We start from the raw sequence: 23,759 nt of genomic DNA, 5'->3' as shown, positions 1-23,759 counted from the left end.
CACCGGGCGTACCGAGTACCGGATCGGGTACGTACATGCATCCAAGAAGAAGTCTCCAAGATGCTCGCCCTCGGGGTCATCGAACCTTCGGACAGTCCCTGGGCCAGCCCGGTCGTCCTGGTCCCCAAGGCCGCGGCCCCGGGCACCACACCGGAGCTCCGATTCTGCATCGACTATCGGGGTCTGAACGCGGTCACCCGAACCGACGCTCACCCTATCCCCCGAGCAGATGAACTAGTCGACCGCATGGGGGCAGCCCGCTACCTAAGCATCTTCGACCTGACAGCGGGCTACTGGTAGATCGGCCTCACCCCCAGGGCCCAAGAACGTTCCGCTTTCTCCACCCCGGATGGGCACTACCATTTCAGAGTGATGCCCTTCGGCATGAAGAACGCTCCAGCCACTTTTCAAAGACTGGTGAACCAGGTATTGGCGGGCCTCGAGGAATTCAGCGCCGCCTACCTGGACGACATCGCGGTATACAGCCGCCACTGGACAGACCACCTCCACCACCTCCGAGAGGTCCTGCAGGCCCTCCAACAGGCCGGCCTCACCATAAAGGCCAGCAAGTGCCAAATCGGCCAGGGGTCCGTGACCTACCTCGGACACCAAGTGGGGAGCGGTCTGGTGGCCCCCCTCCAACTCAAGGTAGCTGCCATTCAGTCCTGGCAACCCCCCGAAACACAAACCGAGGTCCGAGCCTTCCTGGGGCTCACCGGATACTACCGGCGGTTCGTGAAGGGCTATGGCAGCATTGTGGGGCCCCTCACGGAACTCACGTCGAAGAACCACCCAAAAAGAGTAAACTGGACTCCCGACTGTCAAGAGGCCTTCGAGAAGCTGAAGGCCGCCATGTGCACCGCCCCTGTACTCCAGGCCCCCGACTACAGCCGCGAGTTCATCGTGCAGACCGATGCCTCCGACCATGGTATTGGGGCCGTCCTCTCCCAACTGAACCCCGAAGGAGTCGACCAACCAGTGGCCTTCATCAGCAGACGCCTACTGCCCCGAGAACAGCGCTGGAGCACCATTGAGCGAGAGGCCTTCGCAGTAGTATGGGCCCTCAAGAAGCTCCGGCCTTACCTCTTCGGAACCCACTTCCGGGTACAAACAGATCATCGGCCCCTGCAATGGCTCATGCAAATGCGGGGGGAGAACCCCAAACTATTGCGATGGTCCATCTCCCTGCAGGGGATGGACTTCACCGTAGAGCATCGCCCTGGTCAAGACCACGCCAACGCGGACGGCCTGTCCCGCTTTTTCCGCCTCGACGAGGAAAGTCCCCAAGAGGATGGGTGACTCTCCCCGCCTTCAGCTGGGGGGGACGCATGTTGGACAGGCCCCATGAAGGGCTCGCTCCCTCCCCGCATGACAGGGCCCTGGTACCGGCCTTCCAGGCACTACCCGCAGAAGCAACCCCCAACCCGTCCCCCATGGGACGTCTACTCCTGGGAATCCCTGTGTCCCTGGCCTGGGCCACCGTCAGCACCCTTGCCCGGGCCAGCCGCCATCTTGGACACTGCGCCACGAGGCCGCGTGGCCTCAGCTCGACCCCAACCCCGGGCCTGGCCAGGTCCCGACATCCCGGCACCACCATCCACCCAGGAGGTGAACGGACCACTTGGCAGGTCAATGGGAGTAGGAGGGTCGATGGCTCTCTCCCGCCAGGTGCCCATCACCCCCAGCCTCCCCGGGCGCTGGCTCCCCCCCCCTGCTGGGTGTCTGGACTCCCTCATCCCGGACCTCCCGACCTCCAAGAGCGAGGGTCCGGACATCAAGGAGCGCCAGACCTATAACTAAGGCAGCCCCAGAACAGGAAGGCAGTTGTATCCTGGAGTCGAGAGACACCGCGACGAACTCATCCTTGACGGACTGCTGGCGCTGCCGCAGCCCTGCCTTGTGAACTATTGTCCTGCCTGCTGGCGCTGCCGCGGCCCGTTGTAACTTCCATCTTCGTGGGACCTGCTGGCGCTGCCGCGGCCCGTTGTAACTTTCATCTTCGTGGGACCTGCTGGCGCTGCCGCGGCCCGTTGTAACTTCCATCTTCGTGGGACCTGCTGGCGCTGCCGCGGCCCGTTGTAACTTCCATCTTCGTGGGACCTGCTGGCGCTGCCGCGGCCCGTTGTAACATTCATCCTCGTTGGGACCTGCTGCCGCGGCCCGTTGCCACCTACAACCTCTTCGGGACCTGCTGGCGCTGCCGCGGTCCGACCCGTCCGAACACCGAGCTCGAGGATTGTGAGCTATCACCGTTCCACCGCCGTACCTACGGGTACCAAGACTGTCCCGCTACCCCCTTTTTTCCTACTAGAGACTAGAGCTGAGAGGACCACCGTGTCCTGATCTCCTTGTATCATACTGCCTCATTTCAAGAACTGCCTATAAAAGGTATTAATCTGATCTTCGTGTGGTGTCCATCTGTGGGGGGGAAGTTACCTGTCTGTGCGATCGCTGGAGACGGTCCTCACTGGAGGCCTCTCCCCTTGTGCTCGGCCGACCCTCCAGGTCCCCGTCTAACAGGGACACAAAAGGGAGCGACAGAGCGAACTAGCAGAGTTGGAATTGGCACTGCATGCTGCAGCGGAGGCACACGAGACGAACCCTACACCCGACACCACCCACGACATGGCCCTGCGGCAACAACAGTATAGGGAACACATGCGGCTGCAGTCAGTCAATCAGATAACAGAGACGGCGCACAGAATCTACGACATAGGCGACAAGGCAGGGAAAATGTTGGCCTGGCTAGACAAGAGGGGAGGTAGCACCAGGGGTATACAGCGGATCTGTGATGGGCGAGGGACAGAACACACAAGACCCGAAGAAATAGTTGAACTCTTAGCAGAATACTTCCAGGGGGTGTACACTCCTACAAATGAAGTGTCGGCAGAGATGGCACGTACATCCCTGGGTCACATCCCCGTTCAGACACTTACACTGGAAGCAACCGCGCAACTGGAAGTGGACCTCACGGAGGAGGAAATACAAAGAGCAATACATGACTTAAAACCGGGTAAGGCATCTGGACCAAATGGTATCCCGATAGAATGGTACCAGGCCGCGTCGGAGAGACTTAGTGGACCCTTACTGGCTATGTATGCTGACAGTCTGGTAAGGACTGAACTCCCGTTAGACCAGCGGATGGCAACTATTGCTGCAATCCCTAAGCCCGGAAAACCACCGGAGGAGCGCACGTCGTAACGCCCTATCTCACTTCTGAACGCCGAGGTTAAAATCTTGGCTAAGCTTCTTGCCACCCGGCTGATAGCACACCTTCCACACCTTATACACCCTGATCAATCGGGCTTTATGCCGCACAGGAATACTGCCCTTAACCTGCGTAGGGCGCATGGTGTGTTAGCTAGGGCTGCCTCCCTACAGGACCCGGCGGTCATATTGGCCCTTGACGCGAAAATGGCGTTCGATATGGGTGAGTGGAACTACCTATTCGAGGTCCTGACACGCATGGGATTTGGCCCAAAATTCATCGCATGGGTCCGGCTTCTGTACACTAAACCCGAAGCACAGGTGGTGGCAAATGGACATCTTTCTCGACCATTCCAGCTAAAGCGAGGGACCCGACAGGGTTGTCCGCTGTCGCCGCTGCTCTTTGCGATCACATTGGAACCATTGGCGACTCTGATACGCTCCACTCCGTTGTTGAAAGGGATCACCTGGGCAGAAGGATGGGAAGACCGCCTGTCCTTATACGCGGACGATATGCTGGTGTACCTGTCGGAACCAGAATGCGGCATACCAGCGCTGCTGGCGCTATGCGATGAACAGGGTAGAATATCAGGATACACTCATCTGGGCAAAATCGGAGATATATGTCCTGCACGGCCCGGCCCCCACACTACGCGAGGACTGCCCCCTCAGGATGGCGGGGTCCTCATTTCGATACTTGGGGGTTCATGTCACTAAAGATGCAAATGAGTTTTTCCAGAAGAACCTGACACCGCCACTGGAACGACTAAAACAGGATGTTAAATTTTGGGCAGTGCCGCCGCTGACACTGTTGGGAAGGGCAGCACTTTATAAGATGATGTCCTTGCCCCGGTTTTTGTATATCCTAGAAAATACGCCATACCCTGTAGCGCCGGGATATTTTCGGCGAGTAGCTGCGCTGATGGCCGGCCTTATGTGGGACAATCGCCCGGCGCGCATTGCACAAGCGAAACTGCACAGGGGATGGTACGATGGTGGAATAGCGCTACCAAACCTGCAGTTGTATTACTGGGCCGCCCAACTGAAGCCCATTAATCAATGGCTTCATGTACCACAGGACGACCCGGCTTACAGGGTGGACAGGGCACTACTGGGTACGCACAGCATGCTAGCGCCCCTCTACGATAGGCGGAAAATACGCACGCTCACTGGACCAACGAAACTTACTGTATCATTATGGCACACGGCACAAACGAAACTAGGCTGGAGAGGGAAACTCACTAGGCTCACCCCATTGTGGGATGCGAGGGCCCTAGGCAATCTGAGACACAGTAAGGGGTTCGCGCTCTGGGATACCATTGGAATATCCACAATAGGAGATATGTGGGAAAAAGACACGGTAATACCCTTTGAGCAGCTGAGACAACGGTATGAGTTGAGACACACGGAATTGTACCGCTATGTACAAGTGCGACACGCTCTGTTAACAGCCATTCCACGTGACACATCACTCCCAGAAGCATCTCTCCTGGAAGATCGTCTTCTCACAGATTATATGACAGACAAGGCAACGTCACTCACTTATCGTAAATTACTGAATAATCTACCGGACCCGACAGTAACACTGAGAGACAAGTGGGGGGAGGACATAGGAGAAATGGACGAGTCCGACTGGAATGCAGCGCTGGCATCCCCTAGGGAGGTTGGCATATCATCTAAATTGAGGCTTGTCCAGCTTAAAATTTTACTCAGGGTGTATTACACGAGGAAGATGCTTCATACAATACAGAGAGCGCAACATCAGTATTGCCTTCGTGGATGCGGAGAGGTGGGAACACTATTTCACACGATCTGGGAGTGCCCTCACATACAGGAATATTGGAGGCAAGTAATGCGTACTATGTCCCAAGCATTGGAGGTATCCTTGGTCCCCGAACCTCGGGTATGCTTGCTAAATATATGGGGACTCAACGATCTTTCCAGGTACGATCAGCAATGGGCCACGATAGGCATGATAATAGCAAAACGCGATATAGCACAAAAATGGGGAGCGGTAGATACCCCCACACTGTCACATTGGTGCACAAATATGGACAGGGTCATGATAATAGAGAGGACAGTATACACCACCAGAGCATGCCCACGAAAGTGGAATAAGTTGTGGACTCACTGGAACGTGTACAGGGGAGACATATGGGAACCACTAGAGGAGGATGACACATTGACATCAGATGAAGAGGGGGAAGAAGACGTAGGACCAAGATAGGGAAGGGAAGTGGAAGGAACCAGGGCTTTATCAAGGGTAAGATGAGAAGGGGAAAGGAGGGTGGGCGGGATGACTCATGATTTCTGAATCCTGATTGCCACACTAACCTGCACGATTGTGACAGAGTATGATGACGACAAACTAGTGGGTCTAGGCACTGCTCCTTTAGGTTAGTCACTCGAACAAGGTGAATTGGATTGGGGGAATTACACCTGTCACTTCTAAGACCTGTGACCTAATGTGGTATCTTCTTGTTAAACTTGGTTACGTTGTAAAATACAAAACAGACCTCTGCCACCTAGTATAAGAAATAAGAACTGATTACACGTATTGATCTATGGCGCCGCCGTACCCCCGGGATGTTGGTGTATGGGCTGTGTATTTCTGACCATATACGCATACCTGAAAATGACGCGGCCGGCCCCACGGGTTGTAGGCCTGATGCTGTGTAAGAGTTCTATGGTAAAATAAAGGCCTTAACATTTATTTTTTTTAAATAGATAGCTTCTAGAAGGACATGTAGAACATAATGATGAATGCTACCTAATTACAATTTGATTGTACTGTGCTTAATTTTATTTTAGGCCTAGAACCTAATGCAGGTAAATGGACTACACATTAAGGTTTCTTTTAAATTCCTTGCTATTAGTCAAAATCAGGATAGCCTACCTTCATATGCGCGCTGACTCTCCACAGAGAGCGTTATCGGAAAAAGATTTTCAAGAAACCTCAACTGTAGAAACTCACAGAGAATCTGCAGTTTTCGTTTCATGACCAAGATAATACTGACCGTCAAACTCATCATTTTCAAACTTCAAGACTCATGAGATGGGTCATGGTGAATGCCTGGCCCTGGATATATTGAAGTCGGGTGGCTAAGATGGTCTTCACCCATAAAAATGTTTTCCTCAGTGATAAGTTATTGTATCTTGATCATTTTTGCAAGTCGCTCCCTTGTGATTCCAATAATTTGTTGCTACTGTGGATGCTAATAAAAATTATTTAAAAAATCCAGCCCTATGCTTGTGCCTCAGCTTTAATACAGGACATATAATTGTAGTGTGTGTCACAATTTCCAGCATGTGCAATAACTGTCTCATGCGACCAGCAGTAGAAAACAAATCAATGCCTTTCTCTACACAGCATGTATGCTAAAGGGAGCTAAAACGTGAGTCATAAAGTCTATAAGCCATAAGTATTTTCCAGCTTTAAATATGGAATTTTATAAATTCAAAAGCAAGAAACAGAAATACAAACATTTGTAAATTGCAGTAGCAGCTTCTTCCGGACTCGATGGTGAGGCGGGGTAGATGGTGGGGGTGCCAAACAAATTGAAAAAAAAAAACACTTCCCATTGACGGCCAGCCGGACGCCGCCTCTCCTCCGTCCTCTTCTTCCTGCTCTGGTCCTGCAGCAGGATACAGGAAGTAAAAGGAAGCACCCGGCTCTCAGGCCCACAATAGCCATTCACAACGCTGCAATGCAGCGTTGTGATTGGTCTGAGCGCTGCGGATCGGCACTCAGCCAGGGAATGGTGGCCTGGGCATGTTGTCCATGCAGGCTGTAATGCAGCCTGCATGGAGTATATGGGATGTGCGCATGACTGTTTTGGACGGTTGGAGAGGGCTGGCCAAACAGTCATGTGCATTTAGAAAATGGGCAAACCACTCCTCCCCTGCTCCTCTCTCCTGAAGCAGCCCTGCCATGCCCAGAAAGCTGAAGTTGCAGAAGAAAACAAACTAATAATGACGCGAGTTATTATCATTGTATGTTTCCCACCGGGAGCAGTGGCGTGACACTCCTCCACCTTAGCGGAGGAGCCGCCACTGGTAAATTGGAAAAGAAGTCCTATATCAGCCAGTATTGGCACTCTTTACTGACACGATCTTCAATGGAGCTCCTAACATTATTCTTATCTGCTGAGTAAAATGATGCTGTTCACTATGTTTGGGTCCTTATTTTACGTGTAGGCATAAACTCGGCAGCCTTTACAACAAGGGTTTGTGAAGGCATCTCAATTAGTTGTGTAGTAAATGCAAAATCCACACAGTTCCCCGCGCAAAGAAATTTCGTCAGGTGAAGCCTGCTAAAATTTACTGAAGAAAAAAACATGGGAAACTCTGGCATATGTAGAATTGGGTGCAATATATACTTAGTTCATGTGTAATTCCCCTTTTTTTGTGCGAAAACGTGGCACATGATATGTTTGCTGTCACTTATCAATACCTCACCCTTTCCCAGTCTACTCAGAATAAGCATCTTGAAAAAACAAACAAAACCTCCCTAGACTCCTTTACCTATTTAGTCCCTCCTCACACCTATCCCCATGTCAGATACTGCCAAACCTCAATCTCATATAAGCTTGTTCGTATGGAACGGAAAGCAACCCCTAATATTGAACACGTTTCTTATGCTTCCCTGAGACAAAAGGCCTGTTCAAACCTCTTAGAATACTGCTGGGAAGCCCACCTTCGATATGTTTTGGAATGGGTAGTATAGAAAAGTGAGAAGCACTAGTTTCACATGGACCATGCAGTAGCCTGCCACCCACCATAGGACCTCGCCTCACTCCCACGTCATTTCTGACCGAAGAGCAATGGCATTGCTACGCCCACAAAAACATTCCTCTAAATATGCGATCAACTTGCAGTCAAGACAGGGGCATAACACCCCGCAGTGCTCTGTGGCTGCTTGGAGTTCCTGCATGTAGGCTAGCTGTTCAGCGTGTGCCATCGACGAAGACAGTGATTTACTTTTTAAAGAGGCTCTGTTGATGAATGGATGGTGTCAGTTTCCAGAAATAAGCACACAGACTGATAGCCCACGAGACAGAAGATTAGGTGCTAACAAGCACGCTCTGCAGGGCCAGTTGTTTTATGTTTGTAAAACACGTCTCTAATTAAATGCTTTTAAACTTAATAGTTGTACACTTCAGAATTTTTTGTCTTGCTTTCATTTTAAAAGTTGGGTGTAATTAATGGGTCTTGTTAAAACATGGCGTTCATCAGCTGCCGAGTCTGGGATCTTTGAATGTCCTGCATACCAAGACCTGACTCAATTAAGAAAATAGATAAGCAACTGCCAGGAGATTTCATTCAAGCTGCTGCATAAATGACACAGGTGGTCAGTGCGTAGCAAGGGTGGATTTGGCCCTAATGCAAGTAAGGAAAACCATCCTTCTGCTTATGGGTTGAGTAGTCAAATGCAGCCATTGTACAGTGCATTGGGCCCCTCTCGGCCCTGGGCACTAGTTCCACTGCACCGGCTCCACCAATGATAGCTGTGCCCCTGAGCCTGGCTAAGTCCTCTAGTGCTCTTACAGCAGGCACCACATACTGCTTGTTTAAGATGGCTCAGGCCTTCAATACATTATGTAAGGTCACTCCATGTCAACAGGAGTGCAGTTTTCTACCTTTAATGTTAGATTTAACAACTTCAGCAATTCCTAGCGTTTTCTTTTATCACATCAATTGACGTAGAAAACAATGATCTGTATACACTACAGGTGCATTGTGTGCTTTGTGACAGGGAATCAACTAGTAACTTTACCCTTAAGTGAAATTCTGTTAAGTTCTTAGGTACGGTCATAGGTTGGCATTCAAAGAAGCATCCTGCATTTTGCGTTTTTTGCTGTTTTAGGACCTTTCTTTAACATGTGTCTTCTACTGTTACATACCCATTCTGCTGGGGAAGCTGGGTTGATTTGCAGTGTTTCACATCAGATCTCCCCTACTCTACCCCTCCTTGCACCACCTGACACCTCTTTTACTATACAAAACCAGACTTATCTAAACTCTTCACTCTGACTCTTCCCCTCCACATCCCTTTTTACTCATCTCAACCTTCCCAGTACTGCTATGATCTCCCCCCAAATAAAAAGTCTAAAGCCTTCACTCTTCTATGCCTCCACTATCCTTTTCAATCGAAATAACAGACAAACATGTCCACTTCTCAAATTTCATATTTGACTATACTAATTAACCATTAATCCTTATAGCGTGCTAATCGCCGAAAACGCTTCAACACCCCATTAGGGGTAACATGTGAGATATATATATATATATTATATTTTCTATCCCCTCTGCTAATATATATATATATATATATATATATATATATATATATATATATATATATACACACACACACACACACACACACACTGGCTAACTTCCACCAACCAAATTACTTTCATATTTCACTAAACTAATTCAACACTAATCCTTTAACGGATTCCGGAGTAGCGTGCTACTCGCCAAAAAAAAGAACTGCTTCAACACCCCATTAGGGGTAACAATCGCAACATAAATGCAAACCTTTTTTCCCTCTTCTAACCCTCCACTATCCTTCTCAATCCAAAAAACAGACTAATATCCACCACTCAAATTACTTTCATATTTAAGTATACAAATTCACCACTAATCCTTACGGGTTCTGGAGTAGCGTGCTTCTCGCCACAAAAAGCACTTTTTAACCCGATTAGAGGTAACACGCGCTATATAAATGCAAACAATTTTCCCTCTTCTATTCCTTCACTATCCTTCTAAATCCAAATAACTGACTAACCTATCCACCACTCCAATGACTTTCATATTTTACTATACTAACTCAACACTAATCCTTTATGGGTTCCTGAGTGGCGTGCTACTCGGAAAAAAAGCACTTTGAAGCCTCATCAGGGGTAGTAAGCGCTATATAAATGCAATTACAATACAATACAATATACAGATCCAGATCCTCTATGGGTAAGTGGCATAATGATAGCAACCACAGTCCACACAGTGCAGGGGGGTCCCCTGAGCTTCAGGTGGCCCCTTCCGGCACTGTGGTCCAGAGCATAGGGGGCCCCCTCCATGTAACTTGCAGGGGGGCCCCCTCAAGTTTCGTTACGCCACTGAGTTAAGAGAGGCCTGAAAATCTTCTTAACACTAAACACACTGATAGCTAGAAATCCTGACTTTACCCCGGCTTTGGACACCAAGACTGGATGTCAGGGAAACAGCATGACCCCTCCCCCCCCTCTTTCCAGGAAAATACTTAGAATAGTTTGATCAGTGCAAACCAGAGAAACAGAGAAATCCCGACTTTAATGTTGCCAGCTCTGACACTGAGCTTTGCACCCGTCCAACTCTTCAGCTACCAGATCTCTCGCACCCTTCACAAACCTAATGTGCACATACTCTGGCAAGAAAGGTTACATTTCCAGCACGTTTCATATCCTACAAGGCTCCAAACCCGCGCCCCCATACACTCGATTGGGAAACGGGTTTGCACAAGGACATATCACCCAAAGACTGGGAAAGATTGTGGCACGAGAAATCCAAGACTTTAGCAAGTATCCCCCTGAGCGAATCAGCCTATATTGCTATGAACCAATTGTTTTTTGCTCCAACCCGCCTTCATAAAATATTTTCTACAGCCGCAACACTATGCCATCATTGTGGGATGGAAGAAGAGGCATTCACCCATATATGGTGGTCATGCACACTAACTCAGACATTTTAGAAGGAAATACTGAGCCACATTAAGGGAACCTTGGGATACTTGATGCCAGCTGATTCGACCACAGTGATCTTGGACGTAACACCACCAACCATAAAGGATCTAGTAGGATCCAACAGGACAGTTATCTGTCATATCACGGGAGATGCCAAACAACTTTTAGCACTTTTCTGTCAGTAAAAGGAAGTCCCCCATGTGGCATTCTGGCTCCACAAGCTGTGGCAGGAGCTTGCATTGGAACAGATCACACACAGCTATCACATTTAGAATGAAAATGTAACTGTGCATGGCAACAATTGATAGACCACAAGTCCAGACTAGAATACTAGTGCCTCAATTCTTAACATCTCCGCATGTTGAGACTTTTTGAGTGCCATGCAGGGCCCACTACAGACATCCGAAGATTAAAGAAGCCCCTCATATGTCTGAAATGTTCACCTGTCAAGAAGCAAGAAAGCTCTGCCATTCTCTCTATATCCTCTTGGGCCCTAAATACCATTGTGTGGCAGCATCCTATGGGCAGCATTACTTCCCCTACCTCATGTGATCTCAGTATCCAAATGCTAGCACCCAGTGCATCTTGCACACAATCTAGGCCTAACTATGGCCTTATCTACCACCATCAACTACCTCACGGTGACGTATGAAAATCCATTTCCCTCTTGGCTCAGTTTTGTACCACATCCCTCTCCCTGCCATGTGGGCGATATGGCCAGATTCCTTGGAATTCCCTGATATTGTAATTACATGGGTCTGGTCTACGTACGCTTATTAACGTGATCATAGCTATATTCCTGAAAAATTCAAAAAGATTTGATACAACAAATGAAATTAATAAAATACATAAACAACTTTTGAAAGTGCTAACGAGTTAGAATGACATCTAGGTTCAATATTTAGGAATACATGCATTTTAAATTAAAATTTTACCTTTTATTTTCAATGTCTCTTTAACTTCTAGTGGTTCCTCCAAAGTTAAATGACTTATTCTACAGATGTATGTGACTCCATCATCTCCAATTGCTGCCTTGAAATTCAGCACACTGGTAACACTGCATGTGTGGTCTTTAAACTCCAGTTCACTTATCTCATGCGTATACTTTCCTTTAGAACGTAATTCAGGTCCTTTATTCGAGGACAGCCGCAGATCTAGATCTTCTTCATTTCCATCTCTGCCTTTTTTGTACCAAGAAACTGTAATATCTCGAGGCGTGAAATAATTAATTGGACAGGTTAGAGCGACAGGTGTACTGTGAAGCAAGAGTGATGGTGTAATAATCCCAGCAACCTTTGGTGGAACTGAAAAGAAAAGTGACAGAGGGAAATGGGCACTGATTAGAATGGCAGCAAAACAAGAATGAATGGCAGCAAAATAAGAATTTAAGAAATGAAAAGGAAGGTTCCCACCAGGACTGCCAGCTATGCCTCTCTGCACAGCTGGTCCATGGGCAAAGATCAAGGTTTGAGGGAATGGTATACAAATATCCCAAAACCACCGTTTATGGTGTGGGATATAAAGCATTACACTGTTTTTAAAACATTTCAATGATGAGAGTTCCACTGAAGGCAATGGAAAGCCACCAGGCATTTAACATTGGTATAGACTCATTGTGATCAACATTGAAATGTATTATACTATAGCCTATGTCTACCCCACTCTTCTGTCTCACCTTATGTATATGTGGAGTTGCAGAGAGGAGTCAGGCAGACAGGCAGGAGTTACCGAACAAATTAGCAATTTGATAGAGCTGAGGGGCAAGGTAGGTGCTGTGGAGGTTTTTTAGCTTTTCTTTGATGGCTGCTGTTCCTTCATGGCAGTTATTGGGGGGCATGCTTCATCATTGGGGTCCCACCCAAATGGCCGAATGTCGCTCAGATGTGCTACGACGCCTGAATTACAGCGGAGCGGGAAGTTGTTGTGGACGTGGTGAAAGTGAGTGAGTTAGTGAAAGTTAAAATTATCTTTATTGTTCCCTTGACTTTAATATGGAACAATAAGACAAAGTTTAAAAACAGTGTAGGATGCCTATAAAGGTCAAATTGGCCTAGGGCATCGGAGTATAAAGGTGAAAAAAAGAAAATTCACGGTCTACATGTTTCAGCCTACTAGTTTCACTGCCAGGCTTTCTTCAGGACCTTGTGGTGAAACCCGATGGGTGTGCATGCACTAGGTGCACCCTTCTCTGAGTTACTTGTGGGATGTTTGCCTTTCAGCTTTGTGTGAAAGGGGTATTGAACCTGGAAAGATAAAACACAAACAAACATTTTTGATTGTTTCATGAAATGCAATGTGCCCAGATTCTTCTCTCGTTCGTGTCTCAAAATTCTGGCATTCAGCGTGTGTGTGATCGATTTGTGCACATATACCATGCCTGTAAGAGAAATCCTGTGCTGTGAACCTTCCCTACTATAAATGAATGAAGGAGTGCAACTTCACCCCTAAGCAATATGTCATACCCACTAGATAAATTTTCTGTGGGTGTCAAGTGTTCTCAACTATATGCGAGCATGCTAGCAAAAGTGGAGCTAATAATTATTATCCGCAAGCACTTATCGTACAACTGTGTGTAATTTTTCTTTCTTTCCTTGTGTCTCTCTCTACATCACTTTTTGTGCTGTGGGGCATACTCCCTCTGTTGTTTAGTGATTTATCCCAAGGGGACTGGGAGTGTTCCCTAAATTGAAACCCTTTCTCTCTTCCGGATTGATCAAGTAATTGGGTGGCCCCAAAGTAATTGATATCTGTGGACGTTGGAGCTGTCAAAGAAGGGACAGAGGCTGCAGGGGGTTTTAAAATCTCTACGTCTCGCTGCAGGCTTTTTAGATTTTTGCTACAGACCGCTTCAGCCTATGAAGACAGACTTACATTGGGATTTATGTTCATCCCTTCCTTGATGTGATGGCTTTCTTGTTTATCTCTCTTCCCTATTATTTATGTTATGGCTTTCTCTCTAGGTTTGTGTTTTTCCTGCCCAAGGAGTATTTCAGTCTCACTGTGTTTTGATTGCATTACATGTATCCTTTCATTACCTCAACCCACAGGCTTAGCAGCCACCCGTATGCATAATTTGGCAGCCATTATTAAATTAGGGAATCTAAAAGATAGTAATCACAGAGGCAACAGCATTTGCATACGTTATCAACAAGGTGATCTACAGTTAATTGCTATAAATGCCACAATGTTAAACCACCTACAGAAACAGGACTCTGGCACCCAAGATTCAAAGTCAGATGCAGTAACTATTTTACCACATCTGCTTTTTGTTTTCTTGTATAGCCTTTCGTTTTAAAAATTGAACAAGCACTTTCTTGGCAATATAAAGCAAATTTCAACTAAGGAGCAGGAATGTTTATCCTCTGTAAAGTACTTTAACATTTCACCTTGTTCCATCTTGGCATATGGTTTCCGAGTTGAACTTTCCCTTGACATCTTAATGCTTTCTGGGAAATACTTTAATTAAGCTAATTGGATGAACTCATTTTAGAAAACAAAGGATTTATAACCGAAAAGCAGACGGCTAGAAAGTATACTGTTTTGTAAAAATGCACAGAGCTAGCAACTCTATAGTACTTACATAGCTGCTAAATGACCGAGGCCACGTTGGTCATTTCCTGCAACTCCTGACCCATTAGCTGAACAGCTCTTTAAAAGCCAGCATTTGTTAACACTTTTTCCAATTTTAAAAGAGAAAGTCCAAATCTCAGAGTGAAATTTACCACTGGCTAAAAACACAGAAATAGACATAGGTGTCTCCAAAGACATTAGCCTTTTGACAGTCGAACAGTTGGCTGCATAGTAGGTAGGTTGAGCCCCTACTTCAATGAAGTATGTATAACGTGCAGGCAGTGGTGCGAATTCGGCCTTTCAACGTTTTCCTCAGGTTCTGTAGTCCAGCTTTTTAATGCATTTTCTGTACTTAATACAAATTCAATTCAGTTTGTGTAAACTCAACTGTTCATCCTTTTCAGGTCCATTAACTGATCACTCTTTAATTGGATGGTAACACTCACTGCTGCTCCACAACATAGCTTAAACACATTGCCAAAACCAATAGCTCTGGCTAAACACTTACAAAAGTCAGAAAAGCAAGACCTATTGGCTATGCCAATGCTTGTTGAACATGAGGTGAGAGAGGGTTGTCTACATTAATGAATGGCTTATCACTTGTCCTCATTGTATGAGAAGCCAAGTTACTTGTAGGTTTGGAGAGTGCCCGGACGGAAGCTTACCTTGTCTACTAGATTGCTATGAAGTAGTCCAATGAAATCCTAGGAGAATAAATCAAGCACCAATGAGGAGAACAGGCGCAAGAAACCAATGAGGTGCCGATGGGCTTTCCTTTGGCACACTTGCTGAACAGACGTACAGTTGTTTCTCTTTTATAGGCTGCTATGGCCTGAAGCAGCTAACTAAACAAGTGTAGAGCGTAAGGAGTTGATAAGAAACTGTATGGCACTAGCAGTGTGAACATGAATGAAACAGAGAAGGTCCAACTTAAAAGATAAACAGGAGTTCTACTACTCTTGCCCCGTGTGGAGGCTCCCCAACGAAAAAGCTACACAGAAAATATAACTAGCTATAAGAAAAGGGGTGAAACTTAAACAAAGAAATGTAAAACTAGCTAGACAGACTAACACAACGCTGTATATAGCGCTTGAACTAAAACAACAAGATATAACGAGTAAAAGTGGTGCGAGGACAGCCTCAACAAGACACCAGGAAAAGGTTGGGGCAACAAAAATTCAAAGGTAGGCAGGATTATAACTTTGTAAAACTTATCCCCCTGAATTCCCTTGTCCATGTAGACAGCAACCTTTCCCTGTTTGTCAATCCTATTCTTAGCAGCGTCTCTGGCAGTGCCTTAGTAATTTGATAATTAGGCATCGGTCGATATCTAGCGGAGCTCTAATCCAGATCTAAGATCAGCATTTGGGTTGCATCTGTAACAGGTGCCTCTGCAGCCAGGGGAAGCACTGGACCAGTCACAACTGGCATAGCTTTAGCAACGGAGTGGAGGTGTAGGTTGGCACGGGGACAGGCAGAGGCCTAGAGGGGTAAGTCAACGCCAGGTCAAACCCTTCCACTGTAAGTTAGATTGGTGGCATCTGAGGGACCTTGGGGCCCGAGAGGGCTTTAGGGGGAACTTGATTCATCCAGAAAAGCTGCACTATTGCCTCCTTGAAGGCTTCTACTTGTGGTGAAGTAAGTCAAATACCAGGAAACTCTGGATATATCAGCTCCAGATCTGCTATGGTGTTGGATCATACAACTGGCACAAAGTCGGGTTTTCAAAAGCTTGCCTGGGTGAACTCTCCATGTAGTGGGGGTGACAGGGAGAGGGCTCCATCTGGACTTCATGTATCTGTGTCAAGAATTATCTTTTTGACTTTGCTTTGGATTTACCCAAAGACAAAGACCGGAAATGGGACTTGGGTTGCGAGACAGAGACCGACTGTCCATGTTTCTTCAGTTCGTCAGCGTGCAACTTTGCCTCCCAGTCCTGGAAGACCTTTGGATGTATCAGTGAGCATCTGTTGCATGACTCCGACTCATGTTTTGGATCCCAAGGTCATGTGGGTCCATAATTGATATCTACTTCCTGCAGATGCCACAAGAATTGAAGCTTGTAGTCTTTGGGGGAAACATATCCTTAGCACCCTATCACTAAAAATAAAGTTTTGGAAGTCAGTGAATAACCATAAAAAATCTCCAGAGTGGAGTTCCGAGTCGGTGTCCCAGAGCGCGCAAAATTAGAAGTGAAACCAGCGTGCAGGAGTAGTATCTACACGAGGTTCTGAGCTGTCACATCTGGAGGCAGGATGAAGCTGCCACACATTCTGATGGAGCCACCTATCAGAGTGGCAATAATTTGTGTAAAAAGTTTCTGAGAGTGATGTCTGAGGGGGAGTCGAGAGTGGTGGAATCTGTAATTACAACTATACATAAAAAAAAACACTCAATGAAAGCTTTGACTTAATATTATTAGGTAAAGAAAGCACTCACATTCTGAAAAAAACCTCCTGTAGCCTTAAAGCATTAAATATACAATGCTGCATTAATGAACTGAAATGCAAGTAAGGTCTACATATGAGAAACTACCAATGAAAACACAGAGAAGGAGACAGAACTATGTGAGATAAATAGGCATAACACTGTGAGCCCAAAGTATTAGCCATATGGTGAAAATTGAAAAAGAAACGTTTGACCAACGCAAGTTAAGTAGAAGTGAAAAGAATAGGGAGGGAAAGAAATCATAAATGGCAAGACGGTCACATGTAACCTAGACAATTCTCATGAGCAAAGACTTATTTTGTCAGAATTACATCAAAGGCCAATTTCTTTGATAAATGTAGATTATAACATTTTCGCTAGAATATTAGCATTGCAACTTGAATCGCTCTTACCTCATTTAAATGGTCCAGAACAGTGTGGCTTTGTCAAGGGCAGACTAACATCCGATAATTCCTGGCTATTCTTTTATGTTCTAATTAAAGCATCCACTTTACCCTATCCCTTAGCTGCAAAATCTATTGATACAGAAAATGCTTTTGATAGGGTTGATTGGTCTTTTTTATATAAATCACCTCGCTGGCAGGGTGTTGGGCCTAAATTCATTTAATTGGTTTCATTACTCTATACCACACATACTGCCTCTACTATTGTCAATGGTCTTCTTTCAAAACGTTTTGCCCTTCCATGGCGTTCGACAGGGTTGCCTCTTATCTCCTCTTCTTTTTATCTTATCTCTGGATCCCTTTTTGTCTCACATTCGCCATAACACTTCCATTTCTGGGTTTCTATATGGAGACCTATACTTGAAGCTTTCTGCATATGCAGATAATATCTTACTTTTTATATCCAATCCGGAATCTTCTCTCCCCCTTCATTACTAGAAATGTAATAAAAATTGGCTGTATCAGGTTACAAAATGAATTCTGAAAAAACAGATATTCTTCCCTTTACCAAATATTGCTCTAAACATAATTTTGATCGAATGGGATTTCGATGGAATACTTCAGAAATTAAATACCTCAGTGTATGGTTTACCAATTCCATTCCGGACTTGATCACAATAAATATGAAAGAAATCCTGGATAGGGTTTTCAAACTACTTTCCTCCTGGAACCCTCTTTTTCTTTCCTGGTGGGGACGTCTTGATTCTATTAAAATGATGGTCACCCCTATAGTGTTATATGTTCTTTCAATGCTCCCTATTAATATTCCTAGTCTTTATTTCAAAAAGCTACTTTCCCTTCTTTCTAAATTCCTAAGTTAAATCTATTAGAGGTGTACATTCCCCAAACTTTAGAGTATATCATAAAGCATTTTGTCTCAAGCAGGCTTCTTGTTGGCTTCATACAGATGTGCTCCTCTCTTACTCCCTTATGGGTCAATATTAAATATAGCCTTTTCTCCCCTTTCTCTTTCTCAGAGACCCTTGCTTTTACTGCCAAAACGAGCCTCACATCTCTTCTGCTATTTAAACACACTACTAAGACTTCATTGTCAACCCAAGTTAATCTACAGAAATAAATTTTTACGTTCTCCTCTTTGGCACAATCACCTTCTCACCATTAACAACAGACCCTTATTTTGGCGCTCTTGGAGATCTAAGGGTATCATCTGGATTCAAGATATCTTTGATGGTATTTCTCCCTGTTCCTTTCCTTAGTTTCAAACCACTTTTCAATGTCCTCGTTCGTTTCTTAACAAATGTTTGTTACTGATGGAAACCATTTTAGAAATTGTCTATTCTCTTCCCCCTGAAGACTCCCTGTCTATGCAAGATCCACTTATCAAAATGTTATTGTTACTTCCAAAGGCTTCTCTTATCCATAAATTCTTCAACTCTGCTGATCCAGAACGAGCCAAAAGGTTGAACTTGTATGGGAAGCGGATCTGGGTTGTGAATTGAGCACTGAATTTTGGAACAAGATCTGGATCAGATCATTAAAAATCGCCAGATCTGCATCCACCACTCAATCTATATTTTTTTCTGTACCATAGATTGTTTTCTACTCCTATCTCCATTGCTACTTTTACACACTCTGATAACAAAGCTTGCTGGTCCTGTGACCATCCATTAGCTGATTTATATAACCTCCTTTTTTCTTGTCCTCACGTGACCTCATTTTGGTCACAAATTTGGTCTAGGGTCTCAACGATTTTTAATCTCCATACTCCCTTATCAAACACCATCCTCTTTATAGGCAGTCTATCAGAGTCACTTGGGTTACTATCTCATGAGTGGGGACTTTTCGACCTCATGTTAGCCTTAGCCTTTCAACAGATTACACTTAATAGCAAATGCTTAAACAAACTCTCAGTCAAATCCTGGTGGAACACTCTATGCCACTACCATAGACTGGATACCGCTTTCACATCCTGTCATAATCCACAGAGAAATAGAGATCTATTTTGGTTACAACTAACTGTTTATTTGAATAAAATCTACATTGTTCAGCTATCCCGTTATTGTTCTGAAAATGTCCAGCCTCCATGATTTTCTGTTTAACTTCTTCGCCTTTTTTATTCTTTTCTTTTTAAAATATTTATTATTGTAATTCTATTTACACATATCAACCTACATTCCATTTGTTCTGATATATATTTTATTGTTATTTAATCCCCAGTTGTAGAGCATATCTTTTTTCTGCTCTCCTTTTCCCCTCCCTCACCCTATTTCTGTTTTCCACATTAATCCAAAAAATTTGTAAACAGCTTTATACTATGTTTCATGGCATTTTATTCCATATAATGTAATTGTTCTTGTATATTGTTCTGATATTTGCCCAATGTTGTATGATGAATTATATATCAATAAAGCTTATTAAACATTAAAAAGAAAGAATTACATCAAAGGACATTGCCACTGTGATATGTGGAACTAGAGTGATGACAGGGTATAATGTAGCTCTAACCTTTATAATCAAAACTATCATAATCTTTATTAATGAACTCCCCAAATTATCCATCTTTCAGCACTCCCATTTGAATTTTAGTAAAGCGTGCGTCTAGAGCCTGGACACAGACACTTAACAAATGGCCTGATACACAAAAAGTATCAAATTCGTACTTCTAAAAGAACTCCTACAAAGCAAATTTTAGTCTTTAAATAATTCACAAACATTGGCAACAGTATGCTTGAAAAGCTGCACCTGTGGCAGGTTTCAATGCTTACTATTGGGAAGTTCAAGTGACATGTTTGGAATTTTCCATTTCCCCAGTGCAGAAGTGTTCACACAGCAAAATGCAGTTTTGTGGAAATGCTCTACCATGCAGTTGCACTTTTTTCATTATTTGCTTGTTCTCTACATGGAAAAGAATTGTTTCCATGGAGAAACATCTTCCTCCACACTCCGTGAAGTTTGGAGGCGTTCTATATCCATTGCCTGCATGGATGTAGATTTGACTCTTGCCCTTTGCTAGAGAAAATTACATTTACAGGGACAGGAAGGGAAGCTTGTGAATGCCAACAAACTCACACATTTAATGGCATTCATAAACGTTTAAGGGAAACTATAATTGGCGGCTCCTTCGCTAAGGCAGAAGAGTGTAACCCTACTGCTCTGCGAGCAGTAGTTAAAGAGAACTAAAATGATAATAAATAGCTTTATTATCATTCTAGCTTTCCTTTCCTGGTGTGGGCGGGGCTGAACTGCCAGAGCATTGCTGCAGAGAAGTGGTCTGCCCACTCCATGGTGCGGAATGACGCTTTGACTGGCCCACTTTGGCTGGCCAAACTGTCATGCGCACTGTGCAAGTTCTGCAACCAGGCTGTATTACAGCCTGGGTGCAGAACATGCCCCAGGCTCCCATTCCCTGCCTGAGCGCCGATCCACTGCTCTCAGACCAATCATCATCATCAGCTTGTTTCCGGTCCAGGGAAGGCATGGCTTGGCAGTTCGGGCTGGACTGTTCCCATGAAGCACAGGGTCAGACTGATTTGCATATGGCCATGTCTGATCTGGGGTGGCAGAGTGGGCTAAAGAACGGTGATGGATTAAACCCAGATCTGTTGACTGGGTGCGAGTGTTTCATTGGTTCAGATGCTCCGTACCTCACCACCCCCTTTTTGTACCACTCAGACCAATCATAGCACTGCATTGCAGCATTGTGATTGGCTAGGGCAGTCAGGTCGCCGGCCTAAAGGTAAATGTTTTTTTTTCCATTTACAACCCTCCCCATACCCCCGCCCACCCGCAACCCCCAATAAATAGCAGCCATCACTAAAATCCATGCCAAGATCTGCCCACATCCCACTATTGAATGGCATTCACTACGGAGTAGTTTTATGCATGCGTTCACCTGAAGTACATAATTACACAGTAGTAAATGCATTTACACCTGTTAGGTAGATTTTGGTGGGTACCTAACTGTCTTAAATTGAGCAGGTTTCAGCTGGAAACTTAAGTTTAAGTCAGTAAATGGTTTTATGAATCATGCTTTTCAGTCTACACTTGATCCATATTCTGTTTAATGTGTGACATAACAAGACATATTGATAATTTTTTGCAATTCACTCTGTATATAGCCATCAACAAACACATAACATACAGAGATGAGTTTTACTTACCACCTTCCACATTTAGAATCATTTGTTTAGAAACTACATTTGTGGAGCATTCCTGGCTAACTTCACAGATAATTCCAGCTTTGTTATCACATTCAATGTCTGGTTCAAAGTTAAGTTCACTAGAGACAGAGTATGTTCCATCACTGTTCCTTGTATATCCGGAAAGCATGACCTTCCACTGCTCTGTTTCCTCCCCGGCTCCATCACTTGATCCTGTCTCAATATTAGTGTTGTTGGGAGTGTTCCTCCAAAGCAAGTAAGGTGTCCTTCTGTCTAATTTTATGATCACTTCCTTCGTCACATTTGTGCCACACTTCATTCTCCAAGTGATTTGAATGGCACGGGGATAAAATCCGGACACATCAACCTTTAATTTTACCTTTTCTTTATGTGTAATCTGTGTTAATGCCTTTATCTCTGACACTTTGGGTGGCACTGTTGAGGAGAAACAAAGTAGTATTACAATGTGCTTCATATATTTAGGGTGTCAGGAAACTTTACAATGGTGAAAAGTCTAAATCTCCATATTAATAGCAATTTTCAAAATAGAAGTATTGCACATACAATATGAACTACTGACATTTTGGAAACCATGAAAAATTATCGATACAAACCGGACAATATTGCAGTCTACCCTGAATAATGATTTTGCACACTTTGGGCCAGATGTAGGTCGGTCGGTAACGGCCGAAAATCGGTATTTTCGGCCGTTACCGACCGGTATTGAAGAATTGGTATGTAGGGGCTTATTTTTACAGAATCGGTAAATTTACCGATTCTGTAAAATACCGAATCGGTATTTTTTACCGATTCGGTAACTTTGAGATGTAGGTGGGACTCTTCTGAGTCCCACAAGCCTTACCGAATCGGTATTTTACCATCAAATCCAATTTGATGGTAAAATACCGATTCCGGTGTGCATGCACATGTGTGCATGCACACCTCTGCCATATGACAGGCAGACCTGCCCTTGGGGCATGTATGCCTGCCACATGGCACCCGAGCCTGTTTTGAGGGGGCCAGAGGGTGTCAAAGTGACACCCCCTGCACCCTTGTGAAATTCGGTATTTACCGATTCGGTAAATACCGAATCGGTAATGCCCATTCATTCCTATGGGCTTCAAAGCCCATAGGAATGAATGGGCATTACCGATCGTTATTTACCGAATCGGTAAATACCGATTTTTCTCCGATTCGGTATTCCAGCACATCTGGAATACCTACATACCCACCCCTCAGATTTACCGATTCTTAATTACCGAATCGGTAAAATTCGGTAATTAGGAATCGGTAAATCAATCCTACCTACATCTGGCCCTTTGACCCTTAACAAATCAGGCTGCTCTAAACTGAAGACTGCTCCCTGGCCCATGAAGCAGAGATCCAGATACATGATCCTGCAAGTGGTAATGGATGCCCTTCATCTGATGTAATTTGGGATTTCACTTTCATTCAAGAAAGCATTCTTGCACAAATCTGTAATACCCCACTGCTGACTTTGAGTGGATTAATAAATAAGTCAATGGACTGTATATCAGATAGAGCCTACATTTAGATAGGTAACTCTAGAGAATGCAAACATTTGTTTTAAAAACAGTAACTCTTTAAAAAACATTTACAAAAGTGTGAACGTTGTTTCCCTAAGCAGTCACTTTCTGTTACAACCTGGTCAATTTCTTTTGATTATGCTCACTGCTATACATCTCCTGTTCTGTATGTTAGTTTTAAAAGTAGTTTCCTGCATATGTCGTGATACTGGATATTTTACATCGGAGTTTCTGAAAGCATAGAGATACTCCTTCCACCTTTCTGTAACAGGTTAATTAGTAGGGCCCACATAAATCGTGATACTGTTGATACAAAAAGTACTATAGCAATTGACATATAGGATAATGTTTTTAATTCTTAGAATCCAAAAATGCAAGTTGTTTGTAAATAACATAATGACTATAAACACAACTGTCACATTTGAAGAAACAATGTAAATCCATGCTTGTCATACCTTTGGTGATATTTTTGGATTATTTAAGGAATCCTGGGACATAAAATAGTTTTGACCATTGTCCCTCTCCAGAATGTTATAGATGATCTAGGAGTTAAGTGATGAACAAGATGCTTACCACGAATCAGCAAGTGGCAGTGTTTCAAACCCATCTCATGAATTCTAGAGTAAGCATTACAGCTGGCGATACAAATTAACTTTGATACTACCGACAAGATGTTTCAACTTGGGCTTTTTCTGATTA

At 44.7% G+C, this 23,759-nt stretch overlaps 1 protein-coding gene across 1 annotated transcript in view; it reads right to left on the bottom strand.

Moving 5' to 3' along the window:
- The window catches only part of LOC144822970 (uncharacterized), a 334,437-nt gene that overhangs the window by 176,419 nt on the left and 134,259 nt on the right, over positions 1-23,759 (bottom strand). Inside the window, exons 5-6 of the mRNA XM_078681057.1 lie at positions 21,514-21,948; positions 11,867-12,235 (exon numbers count right to left, since the gene is read on the bottom strand). Coding sequence (XP_078537183.1) covers positions 11,867-12,235; positions 21,514-21,948 — 804 coding nt within the window. The remainder of the gene's footprint in view (positions 1-11,866; positions 12,236-21,513; positions 21,949-23,759) is intronic.

The sequence above is a fragment of the Lissotriton helveticus genome, chromosome 3_1 (assembly GCF_964261635.1).
Source record: "Lissotriton helveticus chromosome 3_1, aLisHel1.1, whole genome shotgun sequence".
In the NCBI taxonomy this organism is placed as follows: domain Eukaryota; kingdom Metazoa; phylum Chordata; class Amphibia; order Caudata; family Salamandridae; genus Lissotriton; species Lissotriton helveticus.
The sequence above is the reverse complement of the archived record's forward strand: the minus strand, read 5'-3'. Positions and strand labels throughout refer to the sequence as shown.